Source organism: Lottia gigantea (genome assembly GCF_000327385.1).
Source record: "Lottia gigantea unplaced genomic scaffold LOTGIsca_182, whole genome shotgun sequence".
Classification (NCBI taxonomy): Eukaryota; Metazoa; Mollusca; class Gastropoda; family Lottiidae; genus Lottia; species Lottia gigantea.
The window spans coordinates 296,694-314,665 of NW_008708330.1; the positions used below are offsets into that span (position 1 = coordinate 296,694).

Consider the following 17,972-nt stretch of genomic DNA (forward strand, 5'->3'; position numbering starts at 1 on the left):
CGTTATCAGAGCTTTACTTTTGGCATACAGCATGAAAAAAAAATTATGAAAATGTAAACAGAAAGATAACAAAAGTTTTATGGTGGTTATGTTTATGATGTTTGTTATGATTTTTCGCCTTGAGAGGTTCATAGAGAAATGTACTATTGTCATGTCATTCAGTTAACCCTCTTGGTTTGGAATACAAGTGGCATTGTCCAGGATTGTTTGATTTTAATTTTGACAACAAACTCACTTAAATTCAAATCAAAATCACACTATCCTGAAAGATCAAACCTGCAGTTCATATATCATTCTTTAAACGGCAGGGTGTGGAGAAATTTTATTGTCTCAGTCTTTACTCTCTAACAACAATAGCTTAATGTGAAAGCTTACTTGATATTCTTTCATTTTATTTCAGTTTAGTACCAAAATTTGAAGATGACAGAAAAGATTATTCAAGATTGTTGTAATGGGCTGAATGTTATTTCTATTAAAGATATTAAAGACCAACTCAACTCATCTTTAGAATTAATATCCAGTCCGTCCATTACTTTGAAAACTGTGAAAAAATGCATTGAAAAGGAATCATCATCAAATGAAAATGGCCATATTTTTTCCAGTGACATCACTTGATTTGACATCACAGTCTATTGAAATATTTCCTAAAAGTGCTTTAAGTCACAAGAACTCATTGACTTGTCTTTTGTTAGACTACAATAATTTGTTGGAACTTTCAGATAGCATCAAAGAATTAAAATGCCTGGAAATATTTTCCTTAAATGGTAACAGCATATCATCATTACCGAGTGCCATTGAATCTTTGGAGAACTTACAGGAATTTCATCTAAATGAAAATGATCTCACTGAGCTACCAGAAACATTTGGAAACTTGCGGAACTTAAAAAAATTATATTTAACTGGAAATTCTATAAAGACATTACCTGAGACTTTTTGCAAACTTGCATCACTTGAAGAATTAGTCATAGAAGAAAATGGGCTTTCAAGTTTGTCAGAAAATTTTGGTGAACTGTATAAGTTAAAATCTCTACAAGCCAATGATAACAAGCTCTTTAGTTTACCATCCACGTTCGGCAAGTTAAGAAGTTTGGAAAATTTAGATTTGAGTAATAATCAAGTGATAAAATTTCCAGATTATTTTGGAGATCTGAGAAATGTCACTTATTTAGATCTTTCCAAAAACTGTTTAGAAGAATTGCCGCCATATTTTAAATCTTGTGTCAAACTGAAAAAACTGTACTTAGACTATAATTCCATTAACTCTCTTCCACCGTGGATATCTTGCATGCCTGAAATTATTGAGTTTTCCATAATTGATAACAAACTCGTGCATAAAGAACTCACCGAAGAGTTTGCACTCAGATCTTCCAAGATTAAAAAACTAGACTTAGGTGGAAATTTCCTCAATGATTTGCCTGAATCATTTGGTGAAATGAAGTGTTTAGAATTTGTGAGAATTGGTAGTGTTTTGCATTATTTGGAAAGGAGAAATTTTCAAAATGGAAATTGGATTACAGCTATTCCTACAAGTTTTGGAAGGTTAAGATTGCTGAAAGAAGTATTTTTAGATGAAAATCAAATTTATGAATTGCCTGAAGAATTTGGTGGGTTAGTTAGTATGGAAATGCTGGATTTAGGTAAAAAGATATTTTTTGGCTGGTTTATGTCCACTATAACTCTGCTTTAGTATTTTACTAAATTGTCATAACTTTACAATAACAATAGACAATGACTATGGGCAATACCATGCAGTGTGCATTGAGGGTAACTGGATAGCAGCATATTATAACAATCAACTACTTGGGATATTTACCAACCTGCACATCCTATAGCACACATAGAAAATACCATTGCTTGAAATTATGGCTTAAATTTGCAAAAATTAGATCATTAAATTAATATCCTTGTATTTAGCTGGTCAAGGTTCTGGCATGTTGATTTTGTTATTACATGAACCCAACAAATTTCATGAAATAATGATCAGGTTTTTATGTGTGCACCAGAATGACCGAATTTTTGTAAATTTCATTTTTACAGGCCAGAACCACTTGCATGAGTTACCAGAATCTTTTGGTAATTTGAAGTCATTACGAGTGTGTTTATTATCTAAAAATAAATTACAATTACTACCTAGTACTATTGGTCAACTATCATCATTAGAAGATTTAAGACTGGATAATAATCATGTATGTTGTTTATTTGAATTTTAAGTTTTAAAGTTTTCATCGTTGTTGAAAAAGGGGCCAACTTTCAGATTTCATGGAGTTTTGCTAAAAAGTAGCAAAGATAATGTCCCCTCGCAGCTGCAGGTCTTAAAGTGTAAAGAAAAATTGTGGAAAATGTTATTTTGATGATTGATATTTTGAAGCCAGTTTGATAATTTTTGTTCACATCTGTGTGTTCAGCACTTTTTGAGTAAAAAGGATTAGCTTTGCAAAGTTGATGAAATATGATTGTTTTTCTAGATTGCTGAATTACCTGAATCATTTAAAGATTTAACTCAGTTAAAAACATTAGATCTGTTTAATAACCAACTTACAAAAGTACCAGCTTGTCTTAAACAGTTTACACAGTTAGTTAGATTAGATATAGATGAAGTAAGTATTAATTATTTCTCTTTTTAGAGGAATGCTCTATTTTTCTGGCCATTAGTATTTTTTTCATTTTCAAATAAAACCTTTTAATATCTAGTTTTAGGAATGAAAAGATTTCTGTATGGGAAATGACTTTCAAAGCATCTTAAAATGGTTAAATCTCCCCCTATACCTTACATGAGAGTCTGTGGCCCTTTTAACCTTCAGCTGATATTTTCCATTTCCTCTATTTTTTTCGTTCCCCACTCGGATTCCTGATTATTACAGAAGTGTCCTGTGGCCAATTTTTATAAAGAAGCATACTTATTCCAAAATAGTGTCTTGTGTTTGTGACAGAAAAGAGAGAATTAAAAATTTTCATTTTTACTTCAGAATAAGATAGATAAAGATAGATCTGAAATACCATCTATAGTACGTAATACAAGATATGCTCCACGAGACCCAGCTTTAAAAGATAACTGGCGAGGTAAAAGAAGGGAAGATTTAAGAGAGATAGATCAAACAGTGAGTTGATTGGATGATATTTTTTCTGTTTTCCCAATGTAGTTATGTAACAACAGGCTTTGACACCCATGGGCTACAGCTACCCATGTTTACCAGCTGATAGAGCTCACTTTCTTTTCAATCTGATTCAAAAATGATGGTTCTTCTACAAATCAACAAAAATAAACAAAAGTGTAAACTTTCACTGCATGTTTTGTCATCGTGTCACGACATCCAATTTGTTGGAAAAAATAAAGATCGCAAAAATTTTGCAAATTTTTAGGTAACAGTTTCCAGTATCCTTATGTTGAAAATATATTCTTTATTTTACAGGAGACTAACAGAAATACAGTAAAACTAGCAGTAGAAAATAATCAATCTATATGGAGAAAACATGGTGATGATCAAACATCAAGACCAAAATTTGAACGACCTCCTGATAGAAATGGTTTCCGTATACCATTATTTACAAGTGATTCTTTACCTTCTGAGTCTGACGATGATATCAAGGGAGGTAAGGAATTTGAATTAGAATTGTACATGAATTAGATTCTTGAGGATCCTTTCTACTAGCTGCTGAATGACCAAACCTTTTATGAAGGATAGTAAATATTTGCAAATCAATCATGGTACAAATCCAAATCCAAAATGTTGCTACCCAGATGATGTGTACTAATTTGTAGCTGGTTTGAATGAGGAAAGATGGCAGACTTTCACACTCAGACTGAAGCTAAAAGTCACAATGTAACCCACAGAAATTAATATTTGAAGCTGTATTTTTGTCTGAAAGAATGAAATATTTTCTGCTAAACTTTTATTTGTTTCTGCTGACATTTTCAGGGTCATCAAGTGAAATGACTCCAGATGAAGAATATGAAACAGATGTTGAACAGTCTTCAAATAAAACAAATAGTGTTGCAGGAAGTACTGCTGGGAGCGTGACAGGAAGTGGACACGTAACCATAGAAGAAAATTGGGATGATGAACTGGATGATGGAGAAGGACAATTTGGTGAGTCTTAATTTTTTTTAATATAAACACGCCACCCTTTAAGAAATTGTCTAAAATTACTCTACCTCCATTTTTATTTTGGTTTGAATTTTCCCAAGTCAAGAGAAAAGTCAGCTATGTCCCTTTCCATCTACAGACATTTTTGAAAGAAAACAATTAATTTTTGGATAGTTTTTGTCTTCAGGGCTTTTGTGCTTCAGGTTTTCCAAATAAATCAAGGAATAGGTCAACAATGCTGTATTCCAAGTTTGTACATGTTATCCTCCTCTTGAAAAAAGCAGACGACACTGGTCGGCCATTTTGAAATATTTTTTTTTACAGATTTAGATGGACAAAAAGAATACTACCTCCCTCCTGAAGAGTACCAATATCAAAGAGAAAACAGACCTTTTTTATGTCTACCCTATACATTACATGAACCTAGTGTATCACGTTCATTAAATCACTATAAATCAGTTATAGGACAATTTGATGATGCAGATTAGTCTAACTCATGTACTTGTAGTTGTATGATTTTATCTCAGGGTCTTTTCCTACATACATATTTGGCTTTGTTTATAGTCTGGTCATCTGGTGCCTAATAATCTTTACTTATTAATCCAGTCGACCAGTCCGTAAATAAGTCTGGATAACCCTTTTCATCTGCTTGTTTGCAGACGACTGTTACCTCTAGCAGGTATTCTCAACTTTTAAAGAGATCTACTTATTTGCTTCATCAGCTTGATTTAATGTGTCTTTAGAATTATAATCTGACATCTAGTTCATTTACGATTAAATGAAAATAGTGACTATAGTTCAGTTTTCACCCTTGCAACATAAATTTAATTCTTCATTCAGAAAAGTGATAAAATAAGAACATAATAGAGTCAAAATAGAGTCACAATTTCAGTTCTGTCATCTGTTAGTCGAATGCATTGAAAGAATATAGAAACAGGATTAATATTTAAAGTTTGTCTATCCATTAACATTTAGTGTTGTTATACTATTTACATTTACATGTATTCTGTGCTTGTGTATTTTGGTGTTTTATATTGCATGAAGTATGTTAAAGCCATTTTCAAAAATGGAATTTATTTTATGATTGTTGTCTTAAAGGGACATAATTTTCAGAAAGCAAATTAATTTTAATGGGAAAGGTGCACCATTTTCTTAACCAATCATGCCTTAATCTCAGAAATGTCAATTTTTCATCTTTTCTTGAGACCCAGCCAAATATAGAAAAGACAAGTGAAATTGCTAGTTTGAGGTATTTTTGAATTTCTAGTATCTCTGAAGATTATTTACATATATTTAAGACCCAAATCAACCCCCAAAAGTGGCTGTACTTATATTATTTGAATTATTATAGTTCCTACTATGTAATGCTCATGATCATTTTTAAAAATGTTAATGATTTTGACTGTTAATTCTGATAAATGATGATGAATTTGATTTGTTTTTAGTGAATACTCATAATGATTTTGATATGCCTTATGATTAAGTGAAATATGATAATGATTTTGATATGATTAAGTGAAATATGATAATGATTTTGATGTGATTAAGTGAAAATTGATAATGATTTTGATATGATTAAGTGAAAAATGATAATGATTTTGATGTGAAAAATGATAATGATTTTGATATGATTAAGTGTTTGATATGATTAAGTGAAAAATGATAATGATTTTGATATTATTAAGTGAAATATGATAATGATTTTGATATTATTAAGTGAAAATGATAATAATTTTGATATGATTTAGTGAAATATGATAATGATTTTGATATGGTTAAGTGAAAAATGATAATGATTTTTTATTATGTTTTAGTGACAGATTTTGATACTTAATTTAATTGATAATAATGATTTTAATATGCTGAATGGCATGTTTTAATAATAAAAAGGATAATGATGTTGATATGTCTATGTTAAAAATGATAATTATTTTGATATGTCTATGTTAAAAATGATAATTATTTTAAAATAGTATGTTGTTAAAAGATTTATGTTTTAATTTATTGTATGGATGTGTGTGTTCAAATTATTTTTTGTTTATTTTGTTTCTGATGTAGTTTATTTGTATTTCTTATAAGATCTCTCCAATTTCACTCAACGAAACACCTCCTGATTTAGTTTAGATGTCTAATAGTGTATTCAATCTACTCTACTGTTGTTTGCTTTACTCAATTACTGTCCTTAATTTGCGCAACAAGTTAAGGGAGTATTATGTTTTTCTGTAGGTTGAAAAAATTTTTTGTCCAAATTTATGAAATTTATACACCAAAATTTCGAGTCATGTGTCCTTTAACATATCTGAGAGTTTGAACTAAAAAAATCCAGCAGTTAATTTTTAAACTCAAAAACTATTTAAAAAAGTTTATATAAAAATTTTATAAACTGCCATTTTCAGTTTTCTAATTAATGGAAAATATGACTAAATTGTAGCTGAAGGGTTTTTCCATATTAGTGAAAAATAGCCTATAGTCTTCATAAGAATCTGAAACAGTGTTGATTTAAGTTGTTTGTAAATTATATGGCAGTGGAAAGTGATTATAGAATTATTTTATTTCTATACAGGGATTGTATATGAAACTTTATTACTATGTGAATTAATTTATCATATTGAATTAAATATTATTTTGATTATTTATTATTTGATTGATTAGTTGTAATATTTTGATTTGTTATTTATGAGTTGATATTATTTGATTTCACATTAATACAGAAAATGTTGGAATTCATTTTTTTTTAGTTTTTTTTTCTAGGCCAGTTTTTTTATTTTATCAAAAGTTTAACCATGACAAAATCAAAATCTTAAAAAAATTTTTTAGGGTAATAAGTTTTATTAAATCATTTAAACTTATTAAACAAATGTCAATTTGAAAAATTATTCAAGTCGATTTCGATTTCATTCTTAAAAGTGATACAGATTGTTAAAACCGCTGGAGATTTTAATAATCCATCAATTGACAACTTCACATGAACTGCGTTTAATATTTGATTTTGCTCAAGTCTTATTTTATCAATGTATGAATTATTTGGCTATTGGCAAGTTTTTTAAAGCTGATTTATGACAACTCTATGATTGGTGTAAAATTATTTTTCTTGTTGAAAATTGTTAAAATTTATTCATACTGAACACACAAAGTTTCATATTATGAATTCTAGATCATGTTCAATTTTACAATGAAAATTCATTCCCTTATTTTTGTTTTTTCTCAGTTGTCTAATGGAATTATATATTAGAAAGTATATCATCATTGTCTTAACTATAGTTGCTTTTGATGTCCATTGTAATTCGTAATTTATTTCTAAATTACATATATGTAATAATTTCCATCATCAAACTGAAGAATGTTCAAGAGGGATGTTGTTAGACCCTAATTAAAGTGGCTAAATAAGCCAATTCGGTATTATGTGTGTGCATGCACAACATGCTAATTCCCTTCTTCTTCCTCGCGATAAGAAACGTCAATTTAAAACAATAGTCAGACATGTGATATATACCTTGAACTGACAAAACTTGCTTAAGACAACATTCTAAATGATAAATTGATATCTGTCAATGTTGTTAACACTTTATATGACATTCCATGTTAAATCAACATTATGCATGCTAACGCATAATACCGAATTGGCTAATTGAAAATTTGGTTTAATTTCAATTAAACCGAATATGTTGTTTGTATTTATGATTGGAAATTTATGTCTAGTTGAGACAAGATATTTGTGCATACCCAAGTCCAATTCAAAGCATTACGAGAAGTTTATATTTTTAGGTAATGTAAGTAGAATGGTTGTCTGTTAGTTTTGAATTGAACTTGAAAATGTATTAGAATCTTGGCTCAATTATAGTTGTCTATATAAGGTGTATATATATGATGTAATTAACATATTTCAATGTTTTGTTATTCATGTCCAAATTCTCCACCAAATTACTTTTTTAATAAAAAGATTTGTTAAAATAAAAAACAGTTTGCTTATAACCTTGTTTTTATGCCTTTAGCTGTTCAATGCCCATTCCTTTTCAGTGAATTTTTCTGTGGTGGACTTTATTAGTCATCCATAATCAGTCAAAATTATTTTGCAACATATGTTCAATTTCATTAAAATATTCAACCAATCATATTCACTCTCTCTAACGAAAGACTTTCCTTACATGTAAGAAACTCTGGGATAAAATTGATTTGTTTCAGGTTTAACACTGCTTTTGATTGGTTGTATAACATTTTTTAATCAAAAACGATTTAAAGAAGAATGTTATGAGATCATAGGTACAAATGGAGTCTGACATAGAATATTTGATTCTTTCTGGATTGAAATTCAACTGAACACAATTTTAAGCAGAATTTTGTCAGATCATGGATGCAAGTGGGGTACATACACATTAAACAAGACACGAAATTAAACATCTTGATCTGAATATTAAAGTGATACTACGTCTTAGAATGGACATAGAATTTAAGTTCTCGAAAAGGTCAATATTAGTCTTTATTCATCAGTTAGCTTACCTGGTATCATAAAGCTACAGCAGAATCCCTGTATAATCTGGATAATTGGAAAATTCATAAAATAAGTAATTGTTGAAAAATGCTTAATCGTGATATTAAGCGTTTTCCAATAGTTAATTTGCATATTTATGGATAATTACTAAGTTTTTTGGATTTATCGGATTATATTAAGGATGCTGTTATGTTATTTATGATACCAGGTATATCTACTGGCTCTTACTTGCCAAGTTTAAAATTCTTAAATTTCATGTTAATTCTAAGACGTGGTATCACTTTAATAAGATAAATATGGCCTGTTTTCTTCTGCTCAAAGTTAGAGAAATAAACACTACAACATTTAACTATCTCTGACTCAGTTTGAAATGGTATTTTATATATGCATATATATTCTTGTACATCACTTGAATGATATTTCTTGTAAAGGCCCCATTAAGGTAAATAATTAAAACCAAATGTCTTAAAACAAAACTTATCTTGTGTATCTGAAAACTTATTCAAGTGAAACCTAAATGCTTTTGAAACCTGTTTTCATAGTTTATATTTCAATAATTTATATTCAGTCTTTTGTTTTAGTTTTGTCAAGTGATACATTTAATAACTTACAAAACAGGAATCCATTCTTTGTTTAGTCTTGTAACCTAGCAACATCAAAATTCTTTCTAATATACCAGACAGTTCTCTCTGTGCTCAGTATTATGTTTTTCGTCTGTTAGTAAGCATAAGTTAATTTGTTTCCTCGGCAAGAATCTGACAGCTCAAAAATGAGAGAAATCGTACATTTACAAGTTGGACAATGTGGTAACCAAATTGGTGCAAAGGTAAGTTAATTTTTTTGTTGATTGAAATAACCTTTTGAAAAGCAGTGACACATCTAATTTATGATATAATTAAATATAGTCCCAATCAACATGATAAAATGTTAAAGAAAAATTATGCTCTAGTGGGCCTATATTATGTATTTCAAGTTACATTATGTATTTGAATTTGTTAAAGAATTTTTCTTTACTCGTGCTCTTGAAAATGAGATATAAGTTTTGAGTCATTGTATTATGGAATATCTTGGTGCTTCTGTTAACTGTTTTTGCTCAAATGAATCAAAAACTAAATTAGAAAGTCAACACTTTCTAAAAAAACTGCCCTGATGAGGATTTTATATCTCAAATATCAGCAACATGAGATGAGTTTTGTCAATTAGAGATGGGCTTAAAATCACTCTAGTATATTGAAAGTTCTTTTGGACTTCTTGCTTGTGTTTAGCAAGTCGTAAGCATACTTTGCTCTTAAGCTTAAAGTACTATATTACTATTAGTATGTCAACACTTTGTACAAAACTATCCGCCCTGATGAAAGTATTATAACCGAAATATGAGATATGTGGTCATGTGGTGAAATCATCTCATAAAGGTGATGGAACTACATGTTTAATCATGAAGCTAAAGCTAATCTTGTTTTATAGCCCAATCATTTAATCATTGTTTGTAGTTTTGGGAAGTGATCTCTGATGAACATGGTATTGATCCTACTGGTAATTACCATGGTAATTCTGATCTTCAACTAGAGAGAATTGAAGTATATTATAGTGAAGCTATAGGTAGACCATTTTATACCCCTGTCTGTCTAAATTAAATTAGAAGTTTGGTACGCTGAACTAGGCCAATGAGAACAAGAATGTGTTCTGATGTGTCCCAATCTAATACAAATTCGTTTCTCTCTTATTTTTTTGATATTTTTCGTCTCTCTTCCAATCTAATAAGTTGAGATGGGTTGTAATGACAAAATTATTAACCAATCAAAATCAATCATTAGAATGGAAATTTTTGTAGAAGACGTGTTAGATTACAATGGTGACGAAAACTATATGAAAAATTTAACGTAGATGTCCTGTGGGCAGTCCTAATAAGATCCTACACACTCCCTGTTAATGTTTCTGAATATTTTATAAGTTCTAAGAAGAACCAAGTAAATCATTCTAAAGACCATTAGACTGGAAGAATATAGAATAATCAAAATAGAATAATAAATCAATCTAGAGCTATTAATCTTCACCTGAGATCTATAAAACGTTCCAGATGATTGACCTTCCTAATATGTTATTCATCTGAGGTGGACAACCTTAAATATTAAAACTTATTAATAGAAAATAAAAGGTCTTACATAATGTATCACTTGGGAACACTTAACACCGGTATTCTCAAGTTGGGCAGTACATCTTCAACTTGGTATTACCTTAGAAGCCTTCTTGAAAATCTGCTAAAATTAACTTTATATTATAATGATCTGTATACTAGGTGATTGTCAGCCATTCGTGGTTGAAATCTTAAAAAGTCTAGAATAACCCATCTATTGTTAATCCAAGATTGAGGTTTTAGTTTGTTTGCCCAAGAGCTGTGTGCTACATTTCACAATGGCTGTTGGGAAAATACATAATAAAATTTAGCAACTTTAAACATCTTCCTGCTTAACAGTCACATTACCACACATAAAACATTTTTTACTTTTTTATTCAGGAGGTAGATATGTACCAAGAGCTATTCTCATTGATCTGGAGCCTGGTACTATGGATTCTGTCAGATCAGGACCATTTGGGAGTATTTTTCAACCAAACAACTTTGTCTTTGGACAATCAGGTGCTGGTAACAACTGGGCAAAAGGACATTATACAGAGGGAGCTGAACTGGTAGATTCTGCATTAGATGTTGTTAGGAAAGAATGCGAGAACTGTGATTGTCTACAAGGATTCCAGATGACCCATTCTCTAGGTGGTGGAACTGGCTCTGGTATGGGAACACTTCTCATCAGTAAAATCAGAGAAGAGTATCCAGATAGGATCATGAACACCTTTTCAGTTGTACCTTCACCAAAAGTGAGTTCTACCGTTTTCATCAATAGTTACCCATTTTTATTTTCAATTTTCACTTTTGAGGAATCTTGAAGTTGTGCAGTCTCTGTCATCTGTTCAAACAACTGCATACCCTTTCTTCTCTGACCTGCACCATTGGCATGGGGAAACTGGGTTAATATAATCCATAGGTGCTCTTACAATGGCACAATTGAAGCCTAGACCTTTGGAACCATTGATCCTTGAATTGGTTGTGAAGCAAGCAAATGCATTGTGACCATATGGATATACTTATTAATGTCATTGGTATAATTTCAGGTATCTGATACTGTTGTTGAACCATACAACGCCACCCTGTCAGTTCATCAACTGGTTGAAAATACAGACGAGACTTTCTGTATAGATAACGAAGCTTTATATGATATCTGTTTCCGTACCCTAAAGCTAAGGAGTCCAACCTATGGTGATCTGAATCATTTGGTTTCAGCTACTATGTCTGGAGTGACCACCTGCCTCAGGTTCCCTGGTCAACTCAATGCTGATCTTCGTAAATTGGCTGTCAACATGATACCTTTCCCACGTCTGCATTTCTTTATGCCTGGGTTTGCTCCCCTTACAGCTAGAGGAAGTCAGAAATACCAAGCTCTCAGTGTACCAGAACTAACCCAACAGATGTTTGATGCTAAAAACATGATGGCTGCCTGTGATCCTCGACATGGACGTTATTTAACAGTTGCTGCCATGTTCAGAGGAAGAATGTCAATGAAAGAGGTGGATGAACAGATACTTAGCATCCAAAACAAGAACAGTAGCTACTTTGTTGAATGGATTCCCCACAATGTTAAAACTGCTGTTTGTGACATTCCACCAAGAGGTCTGAAGATGTCTTCAACATTTGTTGGAAACAGTACAGCTATTCAGGAGCTCTTTAAAAGAATCTCTGAACAATTCACTGCTATGTTCAGAAGAAAGGCTTTCCTCCATTGGTATACAGGAGAAGGTATGGATGAGATGGAGTTCACTGAAGCTGAATCTAATATGAATGATCTGGTATCTGAATATCAACAGTACCAGGATGCTACAGCTGAAGATGTTGATGATGAAGAAGAAGATGAAAGAAATCCTGATGAAGAGGCCTAAACATTTTGGATTTGAAGTAGCCGTTTTAGAATTTCAAATTGTTTTTTTATTAATCAACCTTACTTTTCAGCAAAAAAAAAAAAAATCATTTAAAAACTATCTTTGTGATTTATACAAATAAGACAACACACTTTTGCTGATCTAGAAATGTTTTACTCCTGGCTTGCTGCAATACCCTAATCTGTTGGAGAGAAGCAGAACATCATTTCATTTTTGTTCTCGAAAGTTAATGGATTGAAGAATGGACAGTAACCTGTTGATCATTTGGCAAGCCTCAACAGTTTCCGTAAAGCTGAATTTGTTGCAGAGTGCCAGCAGAACTTTCATTTTGACTGTAAGTTGATGTGTATAACATAAATATAACACTATTACAATATAACACTATTACAATATAACACTATTACAATATAACACTATTACAATATAACACTATTACAATATAACACTATTACAATATAATACTATTAATGCCATATCTTATATTATTCTGATTGTAAATTCTACTCAAATAAAAACGTCACATATATTTAAAACATTAATGCATAAATTCATTTTCAAGGGAAATCACTCTTATTGGCTCGTTGTTATAGACCCAAATTAGAACACAACCATTCACATTTTCCTAAAAATATGTGAAAACTAAGGAAACTAGAGTATGTTCTAATTAAAATACACGTAGTTAAAAATATTTCTATATTACTCTACCATTAATGTAATGAGCACTATTTTAACAGTGAATATATTTTATTATTGTACTTTTTGATAATATACATAATGTATTTCAATAAAATAGGCTAAAACAATAAACTTTATATCAACATTTTTCAATTGCTGATTCTCAAATTCATTAAGTTTTCAAAATTTTTATGTGTATCAGATCAGTAATCACAAAATATGTTTTATCACTTAAGACGCTTTGTGATTGGTGATGTCATCAAACACATAGTTTAAGTGGAATTGCAGGAACCACAGACGTCTGATAGAATATTGATGCTATCAGTGTACCCAATACCCTTAACAAATTTTAGAAAACTTCTTTACAATCCCTTTAATACAAAATATTTAACTGAATAGACAATAGATTTTAAATAATGTTTCTATAGTTAAATATACAATAATTAAACAAAGATACACTGCAATATGTATCAATAAAATATACAATAAGTAAACAAGGATACACAATGTATTTATAAATGATATATACAATAATAAACAAATTATACATATATATCTAAGATTTATTATACAAAATTTTATCAATAAGTACACTTTAACTGGACTAGAAATTCATAAATTATTTCTAATAAAATAACAATATATAACCTGCCAGTTGATTAAGTACAATGGGTTCGTATTTCCTCAAATTTCTAATGCCTCTACCAGGGCTTTTGTCATAAATCTCTTTTTTTTAATATATGTACAAAAATTAGTTGATTCTAGGTGCTGATCTATCATTACTTTTAGCTTTCCGTAATGTTACACTAGCAAACATTGGATTCCTTTGATGCCTGCAAAATACAAAAACAAAAACCCTACAATCAAATATTTCCACTGTTAAAATAGTGCTCAATACATCAATTTGATTTTGCATTTTGATTAAATAGACATAACAATCAATCAATCAAAACTGTCAAAAACACTTGTGGTCAACAGTTTGTTTGGCCCTCCTGGTGGGATTGACTCAAGTGTCAGAATATTTTGTCTTCCTGCTGTTCCACTATTTTGTGCCACGTTACATGGCTGATATGAAATGCTATTACAGAAGGCCTTCATGGAATATATCATTGGAACTAACTAAGGACGGTCCATTTTCAGCCAAGGTAAGTTACCCACTTGTCCTACTTAATAATGCTGATGTAAAAATCAAAACTTACATGGATTCTTCTTCATCAGTACTATAATCAGCTGGTGGTGGTGGGGGTAACTCATGTTGATGTGGAGGTTTCATCTGACCAGGGCGATGATCGGACCATGGTGGTGGAGGTGGTGGTACTCCTGGACTATTTCTACGTGGTGTTCCATAACCAGACGTTGATGGTACTGTACTGTTGGTGTGGTAAGAAGAAGTGGCAAGACTCTGAGAGAGAGGAGGAGGAATTGGTGCATCAGACACAGAAGACAACATATTATTGAGAACATGCGTTACAGACTGGATGGCCAGAGATTGAGAAGAGGCACCAGTAGTGGTACGGGATAGAGGTGGAGGTGGTGGTGCATGTGGCGGAGAGACAATGGGTGCAAATGTTTTAGATCTGATTAGTTTCATGCTAGGTGAACGAGAGAGTTCGGCTATGAATGAGTTACGTTTAGGTTGGGGTGTCATAGGGTGCCAGGGTATGTTGGTGCTAGGTACCGGCGGTGGAGGAGGAGGGGGTGGTGGTGGTTCACTAGGGGGTGGTGAAGAATGATAAACATGCTGTGGTTGCTGAGCTGGTGAATCATTACCTAAATGATCCTTGGCAAGCTATATATGAATAAATATTGTGATATAAATAGATGTATTAGCAGGCCCATAGCTAGCCCAGGGTCTCGGGGGGAGGGGGCAAATTTTTTAAAGGGAGGCTCAACTATAGTGACTCAACAAGTCATATCAGTTTTCTAAATTTTTGAGGGGAGGGGGCAAAAATTTTCGGCCTGGCTCACCTCTAGCTACAAGCCTGTGTATTAGTGATTTAAATAAATTATAATAATATAACATATACTATTGTCCTCACACACTCGTTAAATCAAATTCTACTGATTATTTTGAGGAGAATTGGAATCTCAGCTTTTGAAATAGCAGCAATAGCCTTAAACTTGTCTTTACATGTATGATTATAATACTTATAAATATCTTATAGATTTCGTAATTTATTAATATCAGTCTTTGTTATCTGTTTGAAACTTGCTTTTACAGAGAGCAATTTTTTAACATGTTTAGTTTTTAGTGCAAATGTGTATTCAAAACATTCAAAACTTTACATTTCAACTATTACTGCTTTTTCTGAAGATGATATTCCCAAGTAAAAATTTGATTTATCTTCGATTTGAGAAAAATAAATATTAGTGCTATGAATAAATATAGCTTACGTGACTTGAAATAATATTCAAGTGATTAGTGAATATATTTATATGTGACTAAGGGAAATGTTTGATATGTCATGTAATAAATATTCAAATTAACTTCTTCATTTTGTCAAAAATCAAAATAAAATAATCTAAAATCAGCACAAAAACATGAGAGCTTCAATGAAAGGAATCCAAAAAAGATTTTCCGCCTTTTTGTGAAAATTTCAAACACTTATAGCTTCTATTTGTACAATAATGATGTCTGTGGCTGCTGTTATTCTAGAAAAAACAACTGATCTGTCTATGATATTGCTATTAAAAAAAACAATCAAACCAAATGGGGGGCTTACATACGAAAATGTAATGATTCAAATAGAAGCTATCTGTGTCCCTGATATGCATGCTAAAGCTAGAAAAAATGTTTTGAAAGCCTTTTAAAACTTAAGACATGCCCCTTGGTTATTACATTAAACTTTCCTATAAATATGATTATATACCATATACCTATTAAAGAGACCCACCCACATACTTGTTATTCAACATTTTAAGGATATATTCAGAAATGGACATGAAAAAAGCTGAGCACTTTCAGACACTGTCAAATTTATTTTTGAATTGTTATAATTTTCATAGATGTGAGTCTAGAGTATGTTAATGCTGCATGGCAAAATTTTCCTCATTGCATAGCCTACTGCATGGAATTGCCCATCTTCATTAACTCACACAGGTGCTAAGAAAAGGTGCTAAAAAAGGATGTATAAACATCATTTCCAACACAATACTGAAGGTAAAAAATTTGGATGTAATTTCTATGTGGATGGGTCTCTTTAATATCAAATCTATTATATATATATATATATCTGTATAGTAATAATTATGATATATTATTTTAATGAAATGTTATATTGGACTAGGAAGGGGCAAATCATCCTGAAAAAAAGCAATAATATTTTCAAGAACTTATTTCATAACTCTGCACTAATCACAAAATATGCTTTATCACGTAAAGCCTTTTGCGATTAGTTTAAATGAACCACAGATGTAGGACTGAAAATTGGAATGGTGCAAATTGATGCTATCAGTGTCTCCGATACATATAAATAATTTCGAAAATCTTTTGTTATTTTTATATTTATTTTCATTTTGTCACTATTCTATTATGGGTTTAATTCTACATGTTTACAACAACACAATTCGGTTTGCAACAAAGAACAGAGAAAACCATATTGCTGTTTTTTTGTTGGCATTTCCGTCACCAGTACAAAAGTGACCTTATTTTGTATAACATTTTGTTGCAAAAAATCTGATTAGTAAAGACTATGCCTTCATCAGAATCGAAAAAAATGATGTAACTAATCAATGCACAGTCATGGAACAGAAAAAGTTAATTTCTCTTTACTACATCGAACATACATGCATGTACCAATATGCACATCTAGGCCAAAAAAAAGCAGACACACACAAAAAGCTAAGAAAGAAAAATAAAATTTAGTGCATACCTGAATATCATATTCATCAGTAAAATGGGAAGGGTAAGAATGATCGCTAGGGTCCAAAGCATGGCCGCCGCGCGGTAGAGTGTAAAAACTAGACATGGTAGAACCATTAGTAGCATCATAGCCACCATTGTTCCAACTATTAGCTTGTGATGAATTATGATTTGACTGAAATGAAATGGTGGGGAAATTTGGAAGATGATGAAATTTTTTTGGAAAGGTGAGGTGAATTTATAAATAAAAAAATAGCAAAAAAAGGAATAATCTATATCTGAATTTGGCCTAATTTTGTCATAAGATAAAATTTTCTTCAAACAATTTTTAAGCCACAAATTTTGGATGCATTGTTTAAGAAAATGTCAAATTAAAGTTTTTCTTAACAATGTCAATAAGGTTTATAAGATCTTTATACAGATGAAGCACATGTAAAAACTTAATGACAAAAATTAATCTATATAATTATATAGTAAAGAAAACAGAAATGAGCACAAGAGACAATATGCATAAAATGCCAAATAATACTACATGCATTAACTAAGAACAGAATTTCTATGCTAGGTATTAGTTCACTATGTGACACAATATAAAATATAAAACAACATGGGACAACAATTAAAGGGATTCTAAAGGGGTTCTCTAAAAAAAAAATCATCAATTTTCAATCAGATGTCTGCGATTCCTGCAATTCCAACTAAGTATTTGATGATGTCACGAACTGCAAATTATGCTTTCTTTCATTTAACACTTAGTTTTTTTGGAATTGCAGGATCTAAAGACGTCTGGAAATTGGATTGGTTCAAAACTTAAAAAACCTCTTTACAATCCCTCTAAAACAATTGGACACCTTTAGGAGATATAGTGTCCTAA

General features: G+C 31.1%; 2 protein-coding genes across 2 annotated transcripts; both read left to right on the forward strand.

Moving 5' to 3' along the window:
- Window positions 1–628: 628 nt before the first annotated feature.
- Window positions 629–2,591, forward strand: LOTGIDRAFT_64729 (hypothetical protein; the record flags this gene model as incomplete). The annotated part of the gene is made up of 4 exons (XM_009052421.1): window positions 629–1,156; window positions 1,373–1,637; window positions 2,038–2,186; window positions 2,466–2,591. Coding segments are annotated over 4 exons (1,068 nt in total), but the record flags the coding sequence as incomplete, so codon positions are not given.
- Window positions 2,592–9,304: 6,713 nt separating this feature from the next.
- On the forward strand, window positions 9,305–17,878 carry LOTGIDRAFT_238998 (hypothetical protein; the record flags this gene model as incomplete). Its single annotated transcript, XM_009052449.1, has 6 exons — window positions 9,305–9,400; window positions 10,065–10,173; window positions 11,090–11,445; window positions 11,740–12,513; window positions 14,377–14,381; window positions 17,872–17,878. The coding sequence occupies exons 1-6, from the start codon at window positions 9,344–9,346 to the stop codon at window positions 17,876–17,878; spliced, it is 1,308 nt and encodes a 435-aa protein (XP_009050697.1). The 5' UTR covers window positions 9,305–9,343.
- Between the last annotated feature and the right edge of the window lie 94 nt (window positions 17,879–17,972).